The sequence below is a fragment of the Mesoplodon densirostris genome, chromosome 10 (genome assembly GCF_025265405.1).
Source record: "Mesoplodon densirostris isolate mMesDen1 chromosome 10, mMesDen1 primary haplotype, whole genome shotgun sequence".
Taxonomy (NCBI): Eukaryota; Metazoa; Chordata; class Mammalia; order Artiodactyla; family Ziphiidae; genus Mesoplodon; species Mesoplodon densirostris.
The window spans coordinates 35,471,461-35,492,838 of NC_082670.1; the positions used below are offsets into that span (position 1 = coordinate 35,471,461).

At 53.6% G+C, this 21,378-nt stretch overlaps 1 protein-coding gene across 1 annotated transcript in view; it reads left to right on the forward strand.

Annotated features, from left to right (window-relative positions):
* KIF6 (kinesin family member 6) overlaps positions 1-14,293 on the forward strand; it is a 402,079-nt gene extending 387,786 nt beyond the window's left edge. Inside the window, exons 20-22 of the mRNA XM_060109677.1 lie at positions 5,989-6,078; positions 7,688-7,794; positions 13,400-14,293. Of these exons, the coding sequence (XP_059965660.1) occupies positions 5,989-6,078; positions 7,688-7,794; positions 13,400-13,410 (208 nt within the window). The 3' untranslated portion in view covers positions 13,411-14,293. The remainder of the gene's footprint in view (positions 1-5,988; positions 6,079-7,687; positions 7,795-13,399) is intronic.
* Positions 14,294-21,378: the final 7,085 nt, after the last annotated feature.

Here is a 21,378-nt window from a genome sequence, read left to right on the forward strand (position 1 = left end):
CACATCTCCTGTCATATACCGAGGGCTGTAAGGGCCAGGAACTGAACACGTGTGTGATGTATGTGCTATCATTGCGCCCATTTTACAGATGCGAACACTCTGGCTCCGAGAGATCAATTAACTTGCTAGGGTCACCCAGCTAATAAGAGGTGAGACCAGGGCTGGAACCCAGGCCTCTCAGCATCTGGCCACCCCCCTCCCCTCACTCCTCACATCAGTTTCCTTTAACCTTAATGACCATGACCGTCCTTTAGGGACACGTGCGTATCCTGCTGTTTAGTAGAAGGTGACATTTTCCCACTCATATTCTGCACTATTTCGTACAAATGTGTTTTCCTCATATTCCTCCAAGTGCCAGGTCCTCCTGCTTGGGGTCCCCACTCTTTCCATGTGTCCACGATCTGATTTTCCCAAGAGACCAAGATTTTCAAAGAGCAAAATTATGGCTCCTTAGAAGGCCAACCTCTGACTGGAAAACCAGAGCTCCCTTGGATTGGGAACTCCAATCCAAGGATGGGATGATTGGCCCCATCATTTCAGTTGAGAAACCCTGAAATCAATCCCATTTCACTAATGAGAAAACTGAGGCCCAGGAAGGGAACGTGATGCTCTGAACTCTGTGGTTAACAATGGGACGAGCTGCAGCTTCAGCCTGAACTCCAGGCTCCATGTTGAGCCACGGTTTTTCCTTCCTTCCTTCCCCCCCGGCCCCTCATGCTCCCCTGCCTCCCCCTCTCTCCCCCTCTCCCCTCCTCACTCCTTCACTCCCTTCTCCCCCTCCCTTCCCCCCACTTTCTTGCTCTACCTAACCCTTCCCACCCTACATTCTTTCTCCCCCTTTTCTCATCCTCCTCCCGATGCTTCTCCCCCCTCCTCCCACACTCCCTCTCGGCCAAGGCCACTCTCTATTGTTTGTCCATTTGTCCATCCCTCTCCCAGCTTCTCTGAGAGAGTGTCCACCCTGGAATGGGTCTAAGAACTGGCCACTGGGCAGGCCTCCTAGGATCTCCTGGGGAAACACCGTTAAAATCCTCCCCCAGCACCTACCTTGTCTGAGCGGCAGGGCCTATCCTGGCCTGGCCTTCCTGGATATTCCTTAGGTATCCCAAGTTAAGGTGATCCCTGGATGTGCTTGCCAAGAGATCCTTAACCTTGAAGTTCAGAACCTTGGATCTCCAAGGTGCCCATCAGCTCACCATGGGTTACCTGCAAGGAGTCCCCTCAGTTTAGACTTTCACAAAGGGTGCTCTTCTGGGTGCTGGCCCTCGGGCAAGCCAGCTCCCCCTTTGGGATCCCCTCGTCTCACCTGTAGGATGCGTCGAGGTCCCTCTGACACTATTCTCCCACGAGCAGGCGAGTGTCCCGGGGCCACTGAAGAGCTGCTGGAACAGGAGAGTGAGAGTCCAGCTGCCTGTCTCCCCTGAGCTCCAGAGATGCTGCCCCTGATGGAACCACTGCAGCCCGGGGGCTGGCCCTCTGCTCCTCGGGTTCTGACAGAAACCTGATTTCATCACTTCCCCAGGGATGCTCTGGGCCTGTGGGCTGATCACACTAAATTCACAACACTCTGATGGGCAGCCATCATGAGGAGGCCTAATTACTATTACTTACTAATCCTTGTGAAGGAAGAGATGATTAATTCTGATGGCTGGTGTGCGCTCTCTCCAGAAGGAATGTCAGCGTGAGAAGTGAATTCACCGTCAAAGGCTCGTGGGTCAGGAGAGAGGACAAAAGTCATTTGTGGTATGACCCTGAGGGTTCAGAGGCCGAGCTATGGCATCCAGGGATGCTCCTGCAGCCTCGGGGCTGGAGGAACCCCAAGCCATCACATTGCGCCATCCTCCTGCGGGAGCTGCTCAAGGCAACGGGATGGGAAGCTGGGCCTCGGCAGAGGGTGCTGGATGCCCCCATCTGTCCTGTCACCTCCATCTCTGCCCTCTTCCACCCACTCCCAACCCTCAACAGTTAGCACCTGTGAGCACTCCCTGGAATCTTAGAAAAGGCTCGGCCGGGAAACCATTGAGTTCATGAGCCATTTGTGTGCCAGTGGCTTGATCTTGCAAGACTTGCTGCAGCTTCCAAACTGACCGTGACCTGGTGTCATTGCAGCACCTGCGGGATGGAAAGCCCTTTCTCCTTCCCTAGTTGAGGCCTGCACCAGGAACCGTTCGGAAGGAACCCTAGGAACTTGCCTCCGTTCTCCAAAGAAAGGCATGCAGAGCCTGCCACCTTGTGGCTGCCTCTGGTCCTACGGTGGCCCTCATCAGACAGCACAGATGCTCAGCTCACCCAAAGACTCAGTGCAGAGTCTCTGGGATACTGGGAAATAGACATCTGAGGGGAAAAAAAAAAAAAATCCCAGGCTCTGATTTCCTTTCCCGTTTGTAGGACCTACAGTCCTGAGCCGGTGGAGGCAGGCCCAGGGTAAGAGGCCCTGCCCTGCCTGAGACAGGAGAGGGCAGAAGACAAGAGCTGGAGAGGAAGCAGTGCCCACGGCTGGGACAGTAGGTTATTGGGCCTGTGGAGAGCCTGGGGCTGCTGACGCTTGCTGAGCAAAGCCAGAGCACCTGTCTCTAACCCAGCCTGCCAGTCACCCCCAGAGTCCCCACCTGTGAAATGAGGGTTCTGGCCAGGTGGCTTCGGTGGCCTCTTTCTGCTCCGATATTGTGTCTAGGCAGGACATTGCAAAGCAAGGGAGGGGATCCTGTCATGTCACTGACATCCCAGGATAGCTTGCCTCTCCACCTCCCAAGGGGTGCTGTCGGGTTCCACTGTTTCCCAACTGAGAATCCAAGGCAAGGAGCGCACATCAGTTAAATGGGCAAAACTGCATCTGCATGAGCTGTTGGGTCTAACTCCTCACTCAGGGAGCACAGAGCCAGTCAGCCAGGGCCACCCAGGGTCAGTCCATGTGGCCAGGGATAAGCCATGTGTCTCCAGCATGTGTTTTCTCAGAATGCCAGAGCTGAGTCCGGTTAATAAAGCACAAGTTCTGAAGCCTCACAGAGCTGTGATTAGATCCAGATACTGCCACTTACCACTGGGCAACTTTTAGAATTTCTTTAACCTCTCTGAGCCTCAGCTTTCTCATCTATATAACGGGGATGGTGAGGCTATTGAGAGGATTAAATGGCGTGATGTTTGCAGAGCAGGACCTGGTGTGCAGATAGTGTCTATAAATGACGGTTGTGATCATTGTTGTTTTTGTTCCACGACCACAGTTGGTACATGCAATGCTCTAGCAATGAAAATTAGTGTATAAACCATCTGTTATAGACTGAATGTGTCCCCAAAATTCATACGTTGAACTCTAATCCCCAAAGTGAGGGTATTAAGAGAAGGGGCCTTTGGGACCTAATTTGGTCATGAGGGTGGGGCCCTCGAGAATGGAAATAGTGGCCTTATAAAAAGAGGCCAGAGTCCTAGCTCACTCTACCATGTGAGAACACAGCAAGAAGTCGGCAGTCTGCAACCCAGAAGAAGACTCTCACCAGAACACAACCACGCTAGCACCCTGATCTCAGACTTGCAGCCTCCAGAACTGTGAGAAATGAATTTCCATTGTTTATAAGCCACTCAGCCTACAGTAATTTTTTATAGCAGCCCAAAGAGACTCAGTCAGAAATTAGTACCAGAAGTGGGGTGTTACTATAACAGATACTTAAAAATGTAGAAGCAGTTTTGGAACCAGGTAGTGGCTAGAGGCTGTCAGAGTTTTGAAACACATGCTAGAAGATGCTGAGGTTGTCACAAATGGACTTTTAAAGGCAGTTCTGGCGAGGGCTCAGAAAGGAAAGAGGAGAGCTCTAGAGAAAGCTGCTATCTTCTTAGGGAATACAGAAATAATCACGTAGAGAATGTTGGTAGAAATATGGATGGTAAAGGCCATTCTGGTGAGGTCTGAGACAGAAATGAGGAACATGTTATCGGACAGTGAAGAAAAGGTGATCTTGTTATAAAGTGACAAAGAACTTGGCTGAATTGTGTTCATGTTCTAGTGTTTTGTGGAAAGAAGAACTTGCAAGTGATAAAATTGGACATTTAGCTGAGGAGATTTCTAAGCAAAGTGTTGAGGGAGAGGCTTGGCTCCTCCTGACTGCTTATAGCAAAATACAAGAAGAGAGGAAAGATTTGAAGATGGAATTATTAAGCAAAAAGGAACTAGAACTTAAAGATTTGGAAAATTCTCAGCCTATCCATACAGCAAAAAATGAGAAAACATCCTCAGAAGAGAATGCTATGAGATTATTGTGGGTGTGAATCCCAGACTTCATCAGCCTCCCCAGCAGGAAAACTGCCAGACTGAACTGAAGCAGAAGGAGATGGGAGGAAGAAAGGAAGGCTGGTGGGGCTTCCCCTGGTGGCGCAGTGGTTGAGAGTCCTCCTGCCGATGCAGGGGACACGGGTTCGTGCCCCGGTCTGGGAAGATCCCAAATGCCGTGGAGCGGCTGGGCCCGTGAGCAATGGCCACTGAGCCTGCGCATCCGGAGCCTGTGCTCCGCAACGGGAGAGGCCACAACAGTGAGAGGCCCGCGTACTGCAAAAAAAAAAAAAAAAAAAAAAAAGGAAAGGAAGGCTGGTGGACTTCTTGGACCTCACAGGACAGGACCATAGAGCTATTCTGTTGTGAATGGGCACTATCCTTCAAGACAAGGGAAGAATGACCCCAAAGGCAATTCAGAGATCATCACAGCTGCCTCCTCCATTTCAAAAGGGGGGACCATAGCCTTGCTTTCAACAATCCAGACAGCCTCTGCCCAAGGCTGTGGGGGTGGGGCCGATCAGCAGAACTATGAGGGCACGACCCCTGCCCAGAAGAGCCCAGCAGCAACTCCACCCATGGGTCCAGAAAACAGGACCCTCACCCCAGTGGGTCTGGAGGGTAGAGCGTCAAGACAAAGAGGATTGTTCTCAAGCCGTAGGATCTCATGGAGTTTGCATTGCTAGGTTTTGGGCTTGCTTGGGACCTGTCACTCCCTCCTTCTTTCCTGTTTCTCCCTTTTGGAATGGAAATGTCTATCCTATGCTTGTCCCATCATTGCATTTTGGAAGCACATAACTTGTCTGGTTTTACAAGTCCACAGCCGGCAAGGCATTTTTGCCTTAGGATGAAGCATACCTTGAGCGTCACCCATATCTGATTTAGATGATATTTCCATGGATGAGATTTTGGACTTTAGAGTTGATGCTGGCATAAGTCGGGGGCTGGTGGAATGGAATGAATGTATCTTACATGAGAAGGACTTGAATGGGGGAGGGGCAGGGGCAGAATGTTATAAACTGAATGTGTCCTCCAAAATTCCTATGTTGAAGTCTAACCTCCAAAGTGATCGTCTTTGGAGGTAGGCCTTTAGGTCATGAGGGTGGGGCCCTCATGAATGGGATTAGTGCCCTGATGAGAAGAGGCCAGAGACCTAGCTCACTCTCTTTCTACCATGTGAGAACACAGCGAGAAGTCAGCAGTCTTGACCATGCTGACACCCTGATCTCAGACTTCCAGCCTCCAGAGAGAAATAAATTCCTGTTGTTTAAGCCATCCAGTCTATGGTGTTCTGGTATAGCAGCTTGAATGACCATAGACTAAGCAGCTTAAACAACAGGGACTTATTTATTTCTCACAGTTCTGGAGGCTGGGAAGTCCCAGATCAAGGTCCACAGGATCCACTTCTGGTAAGAACCCTCTCCCTGGTTTGCAGACGACTGCCTCCTCTCTGTGCCCTCAGCTGGTAGAGACGGCTCTGATCGCTCCTCCTCTTCTTATAAGGGCATCGATCCTATAATGGGGGCTCCACCCTCATGACCTCATCCAAACTAATTATCTTCCCAAGGCCCCACCTCCAGATACCATCACACTGGGGATTCAATTTCAACCTATGAATTTTGGGGAGACAAACTTTCAGTCCGTACAGCTCCTAGATATAAACTCTAAATTTCTCTTCTGTAAACCTCCTCCCATACCTTCTTCTTTTGTCGACTCGTCTCTTGCAGTGACGTGTATGCCAGGAAGATCCTGCCCTCGCCTGGCCCCCTTCTGCACAGCCAGGAGCAGAACAGCCCCAGCACCCCCCTGGAGGACAGGTCTGTGGTCTCCCCTCTCTGACACCTGCAACAGCCGCTGCCGTGGATGCAGCAGGCTGAAATCGCCAATCTGCTTCCCTCACAACCCAAGGAGCCCCTTGTGCGGTGGCCTCACAGACAGAGCCCAGGGCAGGCCTCCACCGTGGTACCCCAGGAATTCCCTGGGACCTCTCACAGATGCCAACTCCCAGAGCCAAGGAGTTTTCCCCAGGGTCGCTGGGGCCCCATGCAGGCAGAGTGGCTTCATGTATCCTTGTAAATGACATACCTGGGGCCATTCAAGGAACAGGAGCCAGCCCGGGGGCAGTTCCACGTGGCCCACCAGCCCTGTGCAGAGTCCCCAGGCAGGGAAGGGCATGGAGTTGAGAAGCCTGGCCTCAGGCCTGTGAGCCATTCACTCCAGGATGAACAAAGCCGACGAGGCCTCTCCCCAGCACGTGTCTCCATGCCCTCTGACTAGGATACCTCCATGCCCTTCTTCCCATGGCAGGCAGGCCATCCAAGGGTGAATTCCACCCACCGTCCCTCCCAATCCTGGACAGAACACACAGCTCCAGAGCTGTCCCAGGCTCCCTGCCGCAACTCTGCTTTAGCACTTCTCACTGACTTGCAGCTGGAACGCCAAAAATTACATGTGATAACGAACGACCCTTTGTTATTTATAATCCTCGCTGCCTTCTAAGAGAGTGGATACTGTCACCTGCTGTGTGGAGTGACAGGTGTGAGGATGGACGCTTGGCAGAGCCAGGAGAGTACCTTGCTTTGAATTTTCTCAAGGGGGATTTTATGTATAGGAGGTGGATGGAAAAAGAGGAGGGAGAAGGTGACATGCATCCCTCCCTTTTTAAGGGGATTTCACTTCTTACAAATCTCATTGGCCAGAACCTGGTCACCTGACCACACATAGCTGCAAAGAAGGCTGGGAAATGCAGTTTTTTAATGTGGCAACTTGCTGGGCTAAATATTATGGTTCTGTTTTTAAGGAGAGAAGGGAGAAGACTTCTCTCTGTCTCAGGAGCAGCTAGCTAAGCCATGGTAGGGGACGGGGATGCAGTGGGGACACATCCTAGAGGATATAACATCTAAGTTGGGTGCTGAAGGAATCTGGCCCCAGGTAGAATGGGCTTGGTTTGGGTAAGTTAGGGGCGGGGGAGGGGTGTGGGTGCAGGGAGAGGAAGGTGGGGTGAGAGGATGGAGAAGGTGCTGAGAGAAAGCCTGTGAGCTGTGTAAGGGTCTGAGGGGAGAGCAGTCCAGGAAGAGGAGACAGCAAGGCAAAGGGCCTGAGGCCAGAAGGAACTTGGTGTAACAGAGTAGCAGGGTGGCCGGAGCACAGTGAATGGGCCCACATCACACAGAGACAGAGTTTGAATTTCATTCCAAGAGTGATGAGAAGCCACTAAGGGTTTGAGCCAAAGGACTGGGGGACACGTGCCTCGTCTGGGTGCAGAAGGATTGCTGTGGGTGCTGCAGAGAAGGAGGGGGGCGAGGAGGCAGGAGCCTGCAGCCCCTGGGTGAGATCCAGTCAGTGAACGCAGGAAAGCACTATGGAAAGGTGAGTGCTGGGGCCAAACACAAGGCGTCGTAAAGTGTGACCTGTGCTTGTCCCCAGGATCCCAGAGAGGCCAGTGTCGTCGGTCCCGCTCACGGGGGACAGCCGGACAGACTCCGACATCCTGGCATTCATCAAGGCCAGACAGAGCATCCTGCAGAGGACAGGTCAGTGCACCTTCCCCGGCGGCTCCTCCAGGGCCATGGTCAAGGGGCGGCAAAGTGGGGAGGCTAGAGAAACAATGAGCTGAGGAAGCTGGAAGTTTCCCAAATGTTCCCAAAGCCTCGGGCCTGGCCTTGCAGTCACTTCACGTGTGCCTGCCTTGGCCTCCTCCTGGAGAAAGCCCCAGAAGGCAGCATCGGACACACCGAGACAGGCCAAGGGGGTGGCTGCCCAGGTGCCCCTGCCCTGCTTGGCAAGGCTGCTCTCCCTCCTCCAGATCTTCAGCTCCTCTTGTTACCTGTCCCCAGAGCCCACTCCCCTCTGCCCAGCCCTCTCCAAACAGGAAGGGCTGAGTGATGGTTTGGTAACTTGTTTAACCCCTGGCTCAAAATTTCACTCTCCTTTTGGAGCATGGTCCTTGCCAGCGAGTTGGAGATGTAAACACCACATGAAAGCCCAGGCCTGAGGACGTGGTAACAGTTACAAAAGAAATATGTGGTGTGTCAGAAACAGGAAGAGAAAGAGAAGGCCCTTCCTGGCCTCCATCACTGACCTCTCCCCTTCGTCTTGGCACCTGCTCAGCCACCGTGGACAGGCCTTCTCTTCTCCTTCCTTCTCCCTGGACACCCACAGGGACTAGACTCCATCCGGGGCCCCCTACCCCAGCCCTGCTTTTAGTCTTAGCCTCATCCCAGCACTGTAATCCAAAGGCTACTAGTCAGGCTTGGCATTGCTTTCACATGGCAGCAAGGCACCCTGATGGGTGAAACAGCAGACCTGGATCCTATGATATCCGACACCTGCCCCGAGAGGCCTACACGCAGCTTCACCGCCAACTCCCTGCAGTTTAGATAGTAGGAGGTGTGCACATGGACAGAGCACCCCAAGGAAAGGGTGGCCTTTGTCATATCGTCCTCACCCTCGCTGGGATGCCAGCCTGCTGACTGTTCTTTCTTCACCACTAGCATCAGCAGCATCAGCGCCATTGTCAGGTCTTTTCTGAGACCTGGGACCCGCCAGCTCTGCCACCAACCTGCCGTGACGCCTTGACCACATAACTTGCCTTCTCTCATCCTCAGGTTCCTTGTCTAAAAAAGAAAAAAAAACTGAATTCAGATTCAGTGCTCTCCAAGGCCCCCATCTCTCCCCCAAATACTCTAATGATATGTATCAGACATGGAACAATACTGAACAGCCAATCAGTGAATGAACACTGCATTTATTAGGCACCATCTGTATGTCAGGCCCTGTACCAGTGCTGGGGCCATGTCAGTGAACAAGACAGACTCAGGCCCTTGACATTCTGGAAGGAAGAAGACAGACAATGACCACATCAACAAAGACATAAGGTCATCCGAGGTGCCAATCAGTGCTTTAAAGTAGCTGAAATATGTAATGTATAGAGATCCCCAGGGACACTGGGCGGGGGGAGAGCTTGAAACTGATGGCTGAAGAGTGAGGATGGCGTAGCCATGCGGTTCTGGAAGTGAACCTTCCACTCAGTCTGGGAAGAGCAGAACGTGACCAGCCCTGGAGGGGAAGGAGCTTGGCTTGGTTACAGGCTGGGGGAGCCAAGCCAGGGAGCACGGCCGGATCACATGGACCTTGTAGGTGAGGGTAAGGGCCTTGGCTTCCATTCCAGGAGTGGTGGGAGCTCTGTGAAGAACTTAAACCATAGCGTGATGTGATCTGATCAGTGCTTTCGAAAGCTCGCTCTGACTGCTGTATGTAGTGTAGGCGGTGGAGGACCAGAAGGGGCGCACTTCTCAGGGAAGTACCTTCCCAGGAAGGTCCAGGGGGAGGGTGGCCTGGACTTACCCGCCGCCTGAACGGGACATGTGAGGGTCATGAAGACTCGTTTATATACTGAAAGGAATGGCCCAGTGCTGGATGTGGGGCGGGGGGCGGGGGGGGGGGGGGAATTTATGATTTGGGAAAGAGGACCAAAACTGCAGGAGAAAGTTCTTTGAGGAATTGGAGGGGATGATGTCCAGGACATAAGGGAGTGTTGGCTTTTGGGGCTGGGAGACACACCCCACAGTGAACAAATTCATAAAAATCAACCGTTATTTGTCCTGTCAAGAAGTCTACAAATAAGCAATACTTTAACGTTATGTTTACTTAGCTTTTGTACACGTAATAGAGATGTGAGCATCCAACCTTCTCAGAAGAGAAAAGGCAGACACCCAAGGTCTATGTCAGGATGGCATCTTCCTGCTGACACCAGGCCCAGCTGGTGCAGAAAGCTGGGCCGAAGACTGGGGCGTTTTTATTACAACGCGTATGGCAGGTTACCAGTTATACGTTTCTTTCGCATATATTATTCCCTCAACACTCCTGTAAAGTACCCAGAGCCAAGAGCGTGATCCCCCTTTTGACAGGAGAGGAAACTGCTCACAAATGGCAGAGCCAGGAGGACCCTGGCCTCCCGTGCTCTCTCCACGGGGCCACGCAGTCTGGAAAGCCACCCTGCTGGTGGGTGTTTTCTCTTGGCCTCCACCCTCCCTGCAGCTGGGGAGCTTTGTTCTCCAAACAAACAGCAGCCTGGAAGTAATTCATCAAAACAAACAGAAGTTCGAGGGTTCAATTTTTATTCTCAAGGGAAAGAAGATAATCCCAGGTTCTTAGTGACCATGGGGCCACAAGGAAGCTGAAAACAGGGTGACAAAGGGTCCCTCTCCGGCCAGTTCGGGGCTGAGGGGCAGCAGGTGCAACCTCTCCCGATGCACAGATGGCCCAGGTCCCACCGCGCAGCGCTTTCTACACAGCCCACTTATCAGGCCTCCCTGGCAGGCAAACACACAGGCCGGGGCCCAGGCACTTCCCCAGCCAAAGCAAACACTCCCTCTCCCCTGGCCTGGGCCCCTCTGCTCTTAATTTAGCGGCGCTGTCTGCCTGGGCTCCTTCAGAAGTGCTCATTACGGGGAATTTGTGACCGTCAGCCTGGGAGCAGCAGCCCAGAAAGAGTGATTTAACACAAGCCTCGCCCAATTTGTCCAGCTCTTAGACTTCACCAAGGGCCAGGATGAACCTGCTTGACTTAGGATTCGTGGAAAAGCTGTGGAGCGTTTAAATCCCTGCCAGAGGCGCACGTGGACAGGTGTATCTCCCCCGTAAGGGGCGTTAGTCATCCATGGTGTCAAATCTGCTGTTTCTAACTGCCAAGGATGGCTTTCAGAGGTTAACCCCTTTCTAGGGTGCCTTTTGTTTTTTTGGTTTTTAATCTTCCTTAATCCCTGAGTTTGGAAGTATTTCTGTCTGGACAGGAACCTTGGTGTGACCCCCGTGACCACGACGCCCTCTTCTCCAGCTGGTGCCAGGAAGAGGCTCCAAAGCCCCCTGAGCTCCCAACCCCACCACCTCTGTTCTGAAAAGCCCCCGGCTCTCTCCTTCAGTCAGGAAACCCCCCCCCCCCCGCAGCGAAGTGGAAAGAACACAGATCTGGGAGGGAAGAGACCCAAACACAAGGGCTGTCTCCGCCATGGGAGACCTTGGGCAGGTCACCTCCTCCAGCCTCCCTGTCACATCTGTCAAGTTCAGATTCCACCTTTGCCTGGGTGGTCAGCCTCTCCTGAGATAACGTCCATAAAAGTCCCCTGTAAACTGCTGAGTGCCAGGGAGCCATCATCGGGGAAGTTGGCCTCTGTGGTGAGAACTGGTCCGACACAGACCAGTGATTGTTTTGTAAAGGGTGCAGCAGTACCCTCCATTCTGGGAATCTACAGTCACAAAATCCCAATATAGACTGAGAGCTCCATCACTTAAATAAGGTTCATAGGGCTTCCCTGGTGGCGCAGTGGTTGAGAGTCCGCCTGCCGATGCAGGGGACACGGGTTCGTGCCCCGGTCCGGGAAGATCCCACATGCTGCGGAGCGGCTGGGCCCGTGAGCCATGGCCGCTGAGCCTGTGCATCCAGAGCCTGTGCTCCGCAACGGGAGAGGCCACAACAGTGAGAGGCCCGCGTACCGCAAAAAAAAAAAAAAAAAAAAAAAAAAAAAAAAGGTTTATAAAGTAAAGAGTGGACTGGAAATGGCACATTTGTTGTGGGTTGAGGTCCATCTATGTGAGGATCTGTGTCTTGGTGACTTGTGCACTCTGAGCCCCACCCTGCGCCATTTCTTCTCGGCCCCAGACCTACCCCCAGTCATCACCGCAGGCAACTGTCTGCGGCGGAAGTGACAGCCCTGGGGTGGGAGCTGGCTCAGACTCCTTCCCACTCCTTCCCACTAATCCTGGCCCTGGGTGCTTGTCAGTGGTGCAGAGGAAGCATCAGACCCGTGACTTGCTCAGCAGCCACATGCCTGGTGGTCCCCGGTACCTGCCCTTGCCGGTCCTTGGAATAGAGAGATGAAAGCAATGGGTTTCAGGCTGGCTGTTCCTCAGAATCGCCCGGACCCACCCCAGAGATTCTGATTTAACCCATCCTGGGAGTGACCTGGGTAGGAGGATTCCAAAGGGCTCCCCAGGGGTTTCCAGTCTGTAGCAGAGCTGGGAACCATGGGTCCAGGGTGACTAGAGCACGTTACCTTCCCATGGTCTGGTGTGTCTGACATTCTCCCTTCCTGTCCTGGGATTCAACCAGGACAGCTAGGAACGTCTTAAAAATAAGAACCATCTCCATTTAATGAAACAGTGAGGCCTGCCTAGGGTCTTGCACACAGAACTAGGTCTGAAGGACCAAGGACTCACAGCCTTGAATTGTTTTCAGTCTCTTCCTCCCCATTATCTCCCCCATTGGATGTGTCGCATAGAATTACCCATTCTCCCCCAGCAACAGCAAGCGGACCACGCCCACACTCTCCCACTGCCAGGTCCCCACGGCCACACCCAGCTCCCGCGCTGCCTCACCCCTCAATCTCTGCCTGCTGCAATTTTTTTTTTAACACTGCATTCTTTACCTGAGAATCTTCAGAAATTCCCTTTTGCTCTTATTATGATAATCAAACTTTAAGCAAATTAACTGCACGTCACTCACACTAGTTCTCACACTTTTCTGGGCCGGTGAGTCTGGGTGGGGCCCAAGATTCTGCATTTCTTAACAAGCTCCTGGAGATGCCAGTGCTGCTGGTCCGTGGACCACTCTTTGCGAAGCAAGGAGCTATGCTAGCTACCTTGCTTTTTCCAGGTACCTTGTCTGCTCCAGCGATTTGGAAATGAGGAAGTGAGGCCCAGAGAACAAACATGTTTTGCCCAAAGTCACACCACGGGTTGGGGACCATCCTGGCTAGAACTCAGGGGTCCTGCTTCTTAGTCCAGAGAACCCTTCTCCATATCCAGCTATGGGAGGCTACAGGATGGAGCCACGTGGTCAGGAGGAACCATCATGGAATATAATGAACATCTGGGGCAAAAAGCAAGGAGAGAATCTCTGCGAGAATTAAGTAGGAGGGTCAGTGAAAATCGTGGGATAGGAGAACGAGGGTGGATCCTGACTCAGAGAGATGAAACCTTTGCAAAGGGGAGTAAATGCAGCCCTGAGAGGTTAGGCCCTGAGAGGTGCCTTGCCCGTCACCCAGAGTGGTGACCTGAAGCCTCCTCCCCTTGCCTTTCCATCCAGGAGGGGTCCGTGCTCCACGCACAGCCTAACCAAGAACACTTGTCTCCTTTCAGGTTTCCAATAAGCATCCACCGTGCATCGTGGCAGCAAGAACGGAGTACAGATGAAGGCCCTGTCTTCAGCAGTCATCTGTGGGCTGCTGGGGGCAACTGGTGACTTTGATTCTGGTGGAGGGGCTACTTCTTTAAGGATAATATCTTGGAGGCTGCCAGTGAGACTGGGGCCAGGCTTACGGTGCCATCCTTGCTGTGGGTGCTGGAGCTGCTGGCAGCCAGGCAATGCCAGGGTGCTGGGGTGGGATGAGGGCTTTAGCTCACTCTTGTGGCGGTGTTTCACGCAGACGATCAGAAACTTTGAGATTATGAAATAGTACCACCCTAGTGTAGTGGCAGGGGAAGCTCATACTGGTAGAATGAGAGGGAAATGGTAATGGGTTATTTTTAGCAACTTACCCACGTGCTCCCCTGCCCCAGCCCCTGGTTGAGAAGCCCAGGAATGGCTGGGGCAGGCCACACAACAGGTCAGAGCCAAAGACAAGGCAGTGGAATCCAGGGCATCTTGATGGCCAGTCCTGATCTCCCAGGCCGGACCCTCCGCCATGGCCTGGACGACCCATAGGCGGTGCCTGAATCAGCTGTATCTCCAGGGAGCCACCCCCGCTGCCCCACTGCAAGGTCTAAGGACATGGCAGCACCCAGAGAGCTGCGGACGGCTCTGGGAGCTCTGCAGAGAGCTGAGAGGGGCAGTGTGGGTGCCCTGGGCCTCGCCCTCACCCCGCCTCTTAGGGCTCTGCAGGATTCAGGCTGATTCTCCCCGCTCCCATGGGGGGAGCGTCTGGGGGAGTCTTGTCTCAGGAGCCCTCTCAGCATTCCAGACACAGAGCCAGCGGCCCACTGGGTGGGCCGCCCCATGCCCACCCCGGAGCCCCTAGGGGAACTGCCACCTACCTCAGGGTCCTGGCAGCAAGGGTCCAAGCCAGCTGCAGTGGGGGAGGGGAGTGGAGGGGGGAGAGGGATGGCACCTGGAGATGAAGCCAACTGAATAAAAGTGCTTGTCCACTGCTTCCATTATCTCTGTCCCCTACGTGCAGGCCCTCGCCACCCCGGAGAGAGGGCAGAGAGAGAACACGGCATAATCAGCTTCCCCCACCCCTTTTCAGGTCTGGGTAAAAGGATCATGCAGGAGAAGCTAGATCATGACATTTCAAAGCTGGGCAGGCCCAGAGAGCCCCTCCCGCACCCTCATTTGTATCATTAGAAAACTAAAGCGAACGGGAGGACCTGGTTGTTGATATATAGCCAGTTAGTGGCAAATGTCCTCTCCTCGGGGGGCTTTCCCTGATCACTCCAACTAGAGTGACCCCCTGGTCATCACTCTGTTATATTTTCATCTTTACTACCTGACATCTTTCTTTATTTGCTTTTTTTTTTTTTTTTTTTCCTCTTGTGGCCATGCCGTGTGGCTTGTGGGATCTTAGTTCCCCAACCAGGGATTGAACCTGGGCCCATGGCAGCAAAAATGAGGAGTCCTAACCACTGGACTGCCAGGGAATTCCCTATTTGCTTATTTTTTAATGGCCCGCAAACCCCACCACCACCGCCAGGACTAAAAGCTCCACGACAACAGGGACCTGTCTGTCCTGCTCATCACTGTGTCCCCTGCACGAGCTGGTACTTAATTCATGAGTATCAGAGTCAGAACCAGCTCTCCTGCTTCTCAGGCCCCCACGACCTCCCTCGGGCTCTGTGACTGAGGCCTACTGGGCATTGTGGCCCTCGCAGTTCTATGGCACATGATAAGTCCTCAGGAAAGCCCATAGAACCGGGGGAGGCCAAACAGCCCTTACAGCCTGATTCTAAAAACCTCCCCAGGAGTCCACAGGGCACACACATAAATACACGCACACTCTCTCTCTCTCAAGAGCCCTGAGGATGGCGTGGAGTGAGCCAGAGTCCGTCAGAAACAGCCTCCGTGTACCTGGCACACCTTAGTGCCCCAGCCCTCTGGAACTGCTTATAGTGTGTGGACTGTAGCTCCCCTGCCAAGAAGTTATCTCCTGGATCCAAAGGCCTTATTGACAGGGACATGTGGTGTGGGCCCATGCAGGGTGCAGATCCACCTTCTAGAACAATCACTAAGGCAGGAGAGGAAATGAAGAAAAGAGGAACACAGATAGCTCCCGAAGTCCCTCCCAAGGGAAGCTGGCCTCTGACGTGGACACCTGCTCCACCACGGTGCATCTTCCCCAAAGCTCTTTGGCCCTTGCAAGTGGGAGAAATGAATGAAATGTTCTGAAAAGACTCTCCAGCAATGCACCCAGGCTCAGTGGAGCCGTGAAGAGGTCCAGAGTATCTGAGTTCACTCCAGGCCGAAATGTGGAGCTTTCCAAAATGTCTTCCAGAAAGCGGCCTGGCCAGTGACCCAGCCCAGTTCCTACTAGAACTGAACGGGCTCCACCATTCCCTTGGCAGGAAGGGTTAGGAAGAGGGAGGTGTGGAATGTGACTTTCTCGGATCTTGAAAAGGGGGAGTTTTAGAAAGCAGATAGAGAAACTGTGGTAGATTGAATACCTAGCCTTAATTCTTCACCCCCTGTAATAGAATTATACACCCAAAGCTTTGCCATGGCCTCATGGGCGCAGAGTACACTTCCCCACCCCTTAAATGTGGGCTTGGCCCTGTGACTTGCTTTGGTCAGTGGGATATTGGCAGATATGATACAAGCACAGGCGTGAAATGTGCTTGCGTGGTTGGGCCTGCCTCTTGCACGCCAGTGATCTGCTTGGGAAGATCATGCTCTGGGCAGGTGCTGCCCCCTGAGCCTACATCCCAGAACATGCAGTGAGCAGACCTGAGCCCAGCCTGCAGCCTGGAGCCAAGCCCTGCAGCGCTGGAGCCTGGAGCAGAGTTTCCCCGTCAAGCCCAGCCCAGGTCAGCTGCGCCCTGGCTGACCCAAAGACCCATTCTCCTGAAAATAAACGTCTGGTTGTCATTAGCCACTGAGACTTGGGGTGGTTAGTTAGGAAGCATTAATTGTAAGAACAGCTACAGAAATTGAAACCCAGAGACAGTCCCTGACTAGACCCGGAATTTCTCAGAGGTCATTCCGTCCCTCCGTGCTGCCTATCGAAAGGCACTTGAGAGCACGCTGTATGTGAAAAAGTGGGACTGCCACTTATGGCCATGATAGAGCAACAGGGACCTGAGTTAGCCTCCTTCTTTAAGCAACTGAAGACTAGACAAAACTGTGAAACAATGGTTTTCAGACATGGGAGCAAAGGCAGTACAGGACATTGATCCCCAAGAGAAGAGAAACAGGTGAGGTGAGCCTTCTGATCGCCTGTGTGCAGGGCAAGCCAGCAGTGCAGGAGGTAACCTGCCCTGGAGCAATCCTCAACTGACAGGGACAGGAGCTGGTGGATAAACACCCCAGCCTCCTTCCGCCCTGGGGGACAACTCTGAAGTGAGCCCTACACGGTGTCCCCGAGAGCCCAGCAAGGTGGAGCCCCCGATGCCCACAGGAGTCACCTGCTCCGTCACACACACTGCGTTGGCCGCCTTCCTCCCTGTCTCTCTTGCCCTCTTTCTTGGGATCATTTCCTGGGATCACTTCCCAGATGAACTACTCACACCCACATTCGGCCTCGGCGTCTGCTCCGAGGACAATCCAGCTTAGGCAAGGACATCTATTTCAGAATCACGGGTTGGGGGCTCTTGCATCCAGCTCTCTGGGCTGGTGAAAATGGGAGCCGCCCCCAACTTCAACCAGAGCCCTGCTCTCCACTGCGCTACACATTGGGGCTCAGGGAAAGATTTCTTGTGAGAAAGGAATCCTGCTGCTCCAATAAACACTGGAAATTTCTGAACAAGATCAATAACTGGTATGTTCGTTTGATTGTTTGTTTGTCTTGAGCCTTTCCCTCGAATCTCCCCTCCGCTTTCCCCTCCCTCTGTTGGTCACCCCGTCGGGCTGGACCTCCCCTGACATCTTACTGTCTGGCCAGGAGGGCCAACAAAGCCCCACACACATCTGCACCCCCTGCTTCCACACAGGAGGCTCTCCCACACCCTTCACTGTGGGGACACCGCCAGGAGCCCAGACAACCACACACAGAGCTTGTTACTCTGGCCCCGTGTGCCACCAGCAGGGTCTGAATCCAGAGCTCCTTCTCTCCACCTGCCCTTTCCCCTGCAGGGGACGTCCCTGGGCCAGGTGGGCCTCAGCCCCTCCCCTTAGTTCCGGTCCAGAACGTGCCTTTTTCACTTGTGCGGATACGTGCCTATTAAGTAGCTCCTCGAGAGAATACCGATGTTGGACAGTGGGTGGGCGGGCTGGCCTTCCCCTCATCTCCAGGCTCATTCAGACGGAAAGAGGCCCGTGTCCAGCTGCTCTGTTTGCTCTGCATCCTCTGCCCGCTGTACGTGAAATTGATCTCAGTGGAGGGGGGGGGTGTTTTTCTTCTTTTTCCTCCAATCTCCCTTATCACTGCCGGATGTCAGGCCACACTCTGCCATCAGGCCTGGCCATGTTAGACTCTCCATTAATTGATTTTGCCCTCCCCGCTTGGGAAGCACAAATTGGCTCAGCCCATTAGCAGCAATAATTCCCTGAAAGGGATTATAAATCATGCCCTGCGGCCGTCCATTGCTCACGGACGGAGTGGTGCCCACGTGGGGAGGTGTCGGGCACGGAGATGCAACGTCTGATGAGCAGCAGAGGTCCCTGCAGGCCTGCGGGTTCCCTCCGAAACCTACCCAAGACAGGCCACAGCCAGGCAGGGCAGTAGCCAAAGCAGGTGCCAGCACACAGAGGGCAGCGACTAGTGTGTACTGAACGAGTGAAGGGAGGGAGGGGCGGGGGCTCCCTCTGGGGCGCGGAGGGCTCTGAGGACCTCTCGAGCTGACCTCCCACCAAGTCCACCATTACGGCTCCGTTCTTTAGCTCTGTGGCCCCCTTAAGCCAGAAGAGCTCCTGGGAAAGACTGTCTTAAACTCCAGTCAGGTAATGCCCTGCCGGAAGGGAAGCAGCAGCAGCAGGGGACAGGTGGGAGGAAGTCCTCGACAGGGGGTCCATAAAGGAGTGGAGGGCTGGGCCCTGGCACCCCTTCCTGCCCAGGCCCTGAGGGAGGGAGGGCTCCACGCCGGCTGTGCCAGCCCCCCTCCCCTACCTGTCACAGACAGCCCTCCCCCGCTGCGCTCGCCCCTCTCTCCCTTCCTTTCCTTCCACCTGAGAACAACCACCACCTACCTGCGGGCCATGTCCAGACCCAGCAAGGATACTCGGGCTAAAGAGGTTGCTAAGACGTAGAGAATGGACGTGAGGACACGGGGAGGGGGAAGGGTAAGCTGGGACGAAGTGAGAGAGAGGCATGGACATATATACGCTACCAAACGTAAAATAGATAGCTAGTGGGAAGCAGCCGCATAGCACAGGGAGATCAGCTCAGTGCTTTGTGACCACCTAGAGGGGTGGGATAGGGAGGGTGGGAGGGAGACGCAAGAGGGAGGGGATAGGGGGATATATGTATACGTATAGCCGATTCACTTTGTTATACATCAGAAACTAACACACCATTGTAAAGCAATTATACTCCAATAAAGATGTTTAAAAATAAATAAATAATAAATAAATAAATAAATAAAGAGGTTGCTAAGACCTGCCCAAGTCCCCCAGACAGCAGCTGATAGCTTTCCAAATGGTAAAGAGAGAACTCTTCACATATGGAACCTCTCCAGGGCAATAAAATGGGACCTGATTGTCACACAGCCTGGCAGGTATAAGTACAACCCTAGCTTAGAGCCAGGGCGTAGCGAGTCTGCAGTGACAAGATGACGGCCAGCGCTCTCTCCCAGTCTCTCCGAAACACGAGGAGGAAACAGTCAAGGGGGAGATTTGTGACTCCAGACGCTTCCTTCTGCCCCAAGACAAGCCCGCTTCCCAGTGTGGTGCTGTCTGGGAAGGCTCTGGGCGCGACAAGGGCCTTCCAGAAGATGGTTCTAGAGCCCCAGGTGGCCTCAGGGACCCAGAACCAGCAGGACTGCAGAGAAGGCGCCCGCAACCCCCAGACAGGGCCCCACCTAAACCTCAGGAGGATGAGGTGCTGCAGGGACACCTGGGCCTGCCTTCCACACACTCACAGCGTCGGGATGTTCCTATAACACGCAGCCTCCACGTCGCCACTTGCACCTCCACCCACAGTGTGTGTGTTGTGTTTTGGCCTTAGAGCAGCTGAGGACCCCGTGTCCTCACTACCACTCCCTTGATCATTCATACACTTGAAAATAGTAACATTCTCCCCCTTGCTTTCGTTTCCTATGAGACTTCTCTCCCTCCCCTCCCACCCCCCGTCTCTCATTACACAAACCATGGTTGCTTGCCCTGGACATAACGCCCGTGGTGTCTGCCTCTGCACCGTCCCTTCCAAGTGACACCTGTACATGTGATGCCACCACCCCTGGCTGGGGCCCATCAGCTGAGGGTCGTGCATGACCCAAGGACAGCCAGACACCTGTGAAGTGGCTCACATGAAAAGGTGCTCTTGGACCCCCAGCCCTTGAGAGGATTTGAGCCAAGCAATACCAAAAGAAAGAAGCAGGGGGCAACGGGAGCTGGTGCTGACCGGATGCCAGGGTCAGCCTGGAGCGGAACTCAGCAGAGGGAGGGAATCACCGCTGGGATAGGATGAGGGGAGGGGGCACCCCGAGGGGGTGGGCAGGGTACGTTAATTGGGGAGAGTTAGGAGTGAGGTCATGGCCCAGTTCTTCCAGAACCCTGGCTGCTCCCAGCTTCCTACCACGAATTATTTCAATTACTTGAGATAACCAGAGTGTGTCCCTATTCCTTCCAACTCAAATAAGCCTTGAACAATTAAAAGAAAAGAAAACTTATGTAACCATTGGGAAGTAACACTGGCTTAAACAAATAGGACTTATGTGTCAAACTTTCTTAAATCTCAAGGGACTTCCCTGGTGGTACAGTGGTTAAGACTCTGCACTCTCAATGCAGGGGGCCTGGGTTTCATCCCTGGTCAGGGCACTAGAACCCACACACTGCAACGAAGAGTTTGCATGCCGCATCTAAGGAGCCCGCCTGCCACAACTAAGATCCAGCACAAATAAGTAAATAAAATTTTTTTTAAAAAAAGACTTTTTTAAATCTTGAGGTAGGCGTGTGCAGGAAATCAGCTGAGCGACTTTGCGATGCTCTTGACCTTCCCTCAAGGACACGAGGTGGCTGAACAGGTGCTGTCATCTGTGCATTCAGGGCAGATGGGCGGAAGGTGGGGCCGGCTGCAGCCAAACCCGTGGTCTGGATGGAACACCTTTGCCCCGCTCCTCCGCAGCTGCCTCTGCCCACATCTAATTGGCCAGAGCTGGGTCACAGGTGGCCCCAGCTGCAAGGGAGCTTGGAAAGTGGCTGCGAGGGGCAGTCAATCCCCTGGCCCCCTCCCCATTTCTGGGCTCCTCTCCTCTGCTTTAACGTGAGTTTGCTTCCAATGGCCTGGCCGCACCTGGGGCTCCTCAGTGGACTATCCACCGGCTCCTGGAGCTGTTCTGCCTGTAGGTACAGAGCCAGGGATGCCTGAATGACTGCCTGGGCCGGGAATATGAAAGCGCAGCCTCCCTGCCTCCAGGGAACCAATGGGGTGTGCTTCACCAGCCAGGGCTCCCCAGGAACCAGGAGGAGGCCAGGACTACGGTGCCTTGTTTGGCTTCATTTGCCCCACACCCCTGTGCATCTTCACTTACTCCACTGCCTGTACACAAAGCCCCCTCTCAGGGCTGTTCCTGAGACAGCGAGGAGTGGGATTATCATGATGGGTGAGACCAGTCATGCTCCATTGCCTGGGGCTGACATGTACAAACATGGGATTCTGTTAGCCGGGAAGGAGGGAAAGGCTATCAGGCTGGCAACTCATGGTGTCTGCTGGCGCAGCGTGTTACAGGAAACACCAGAAAACACAAGCAGAGAATTGGCAACCCTCACACACTGCTGGTGGGGATATAAAATGGTATAGCCACTTCGGAAAACA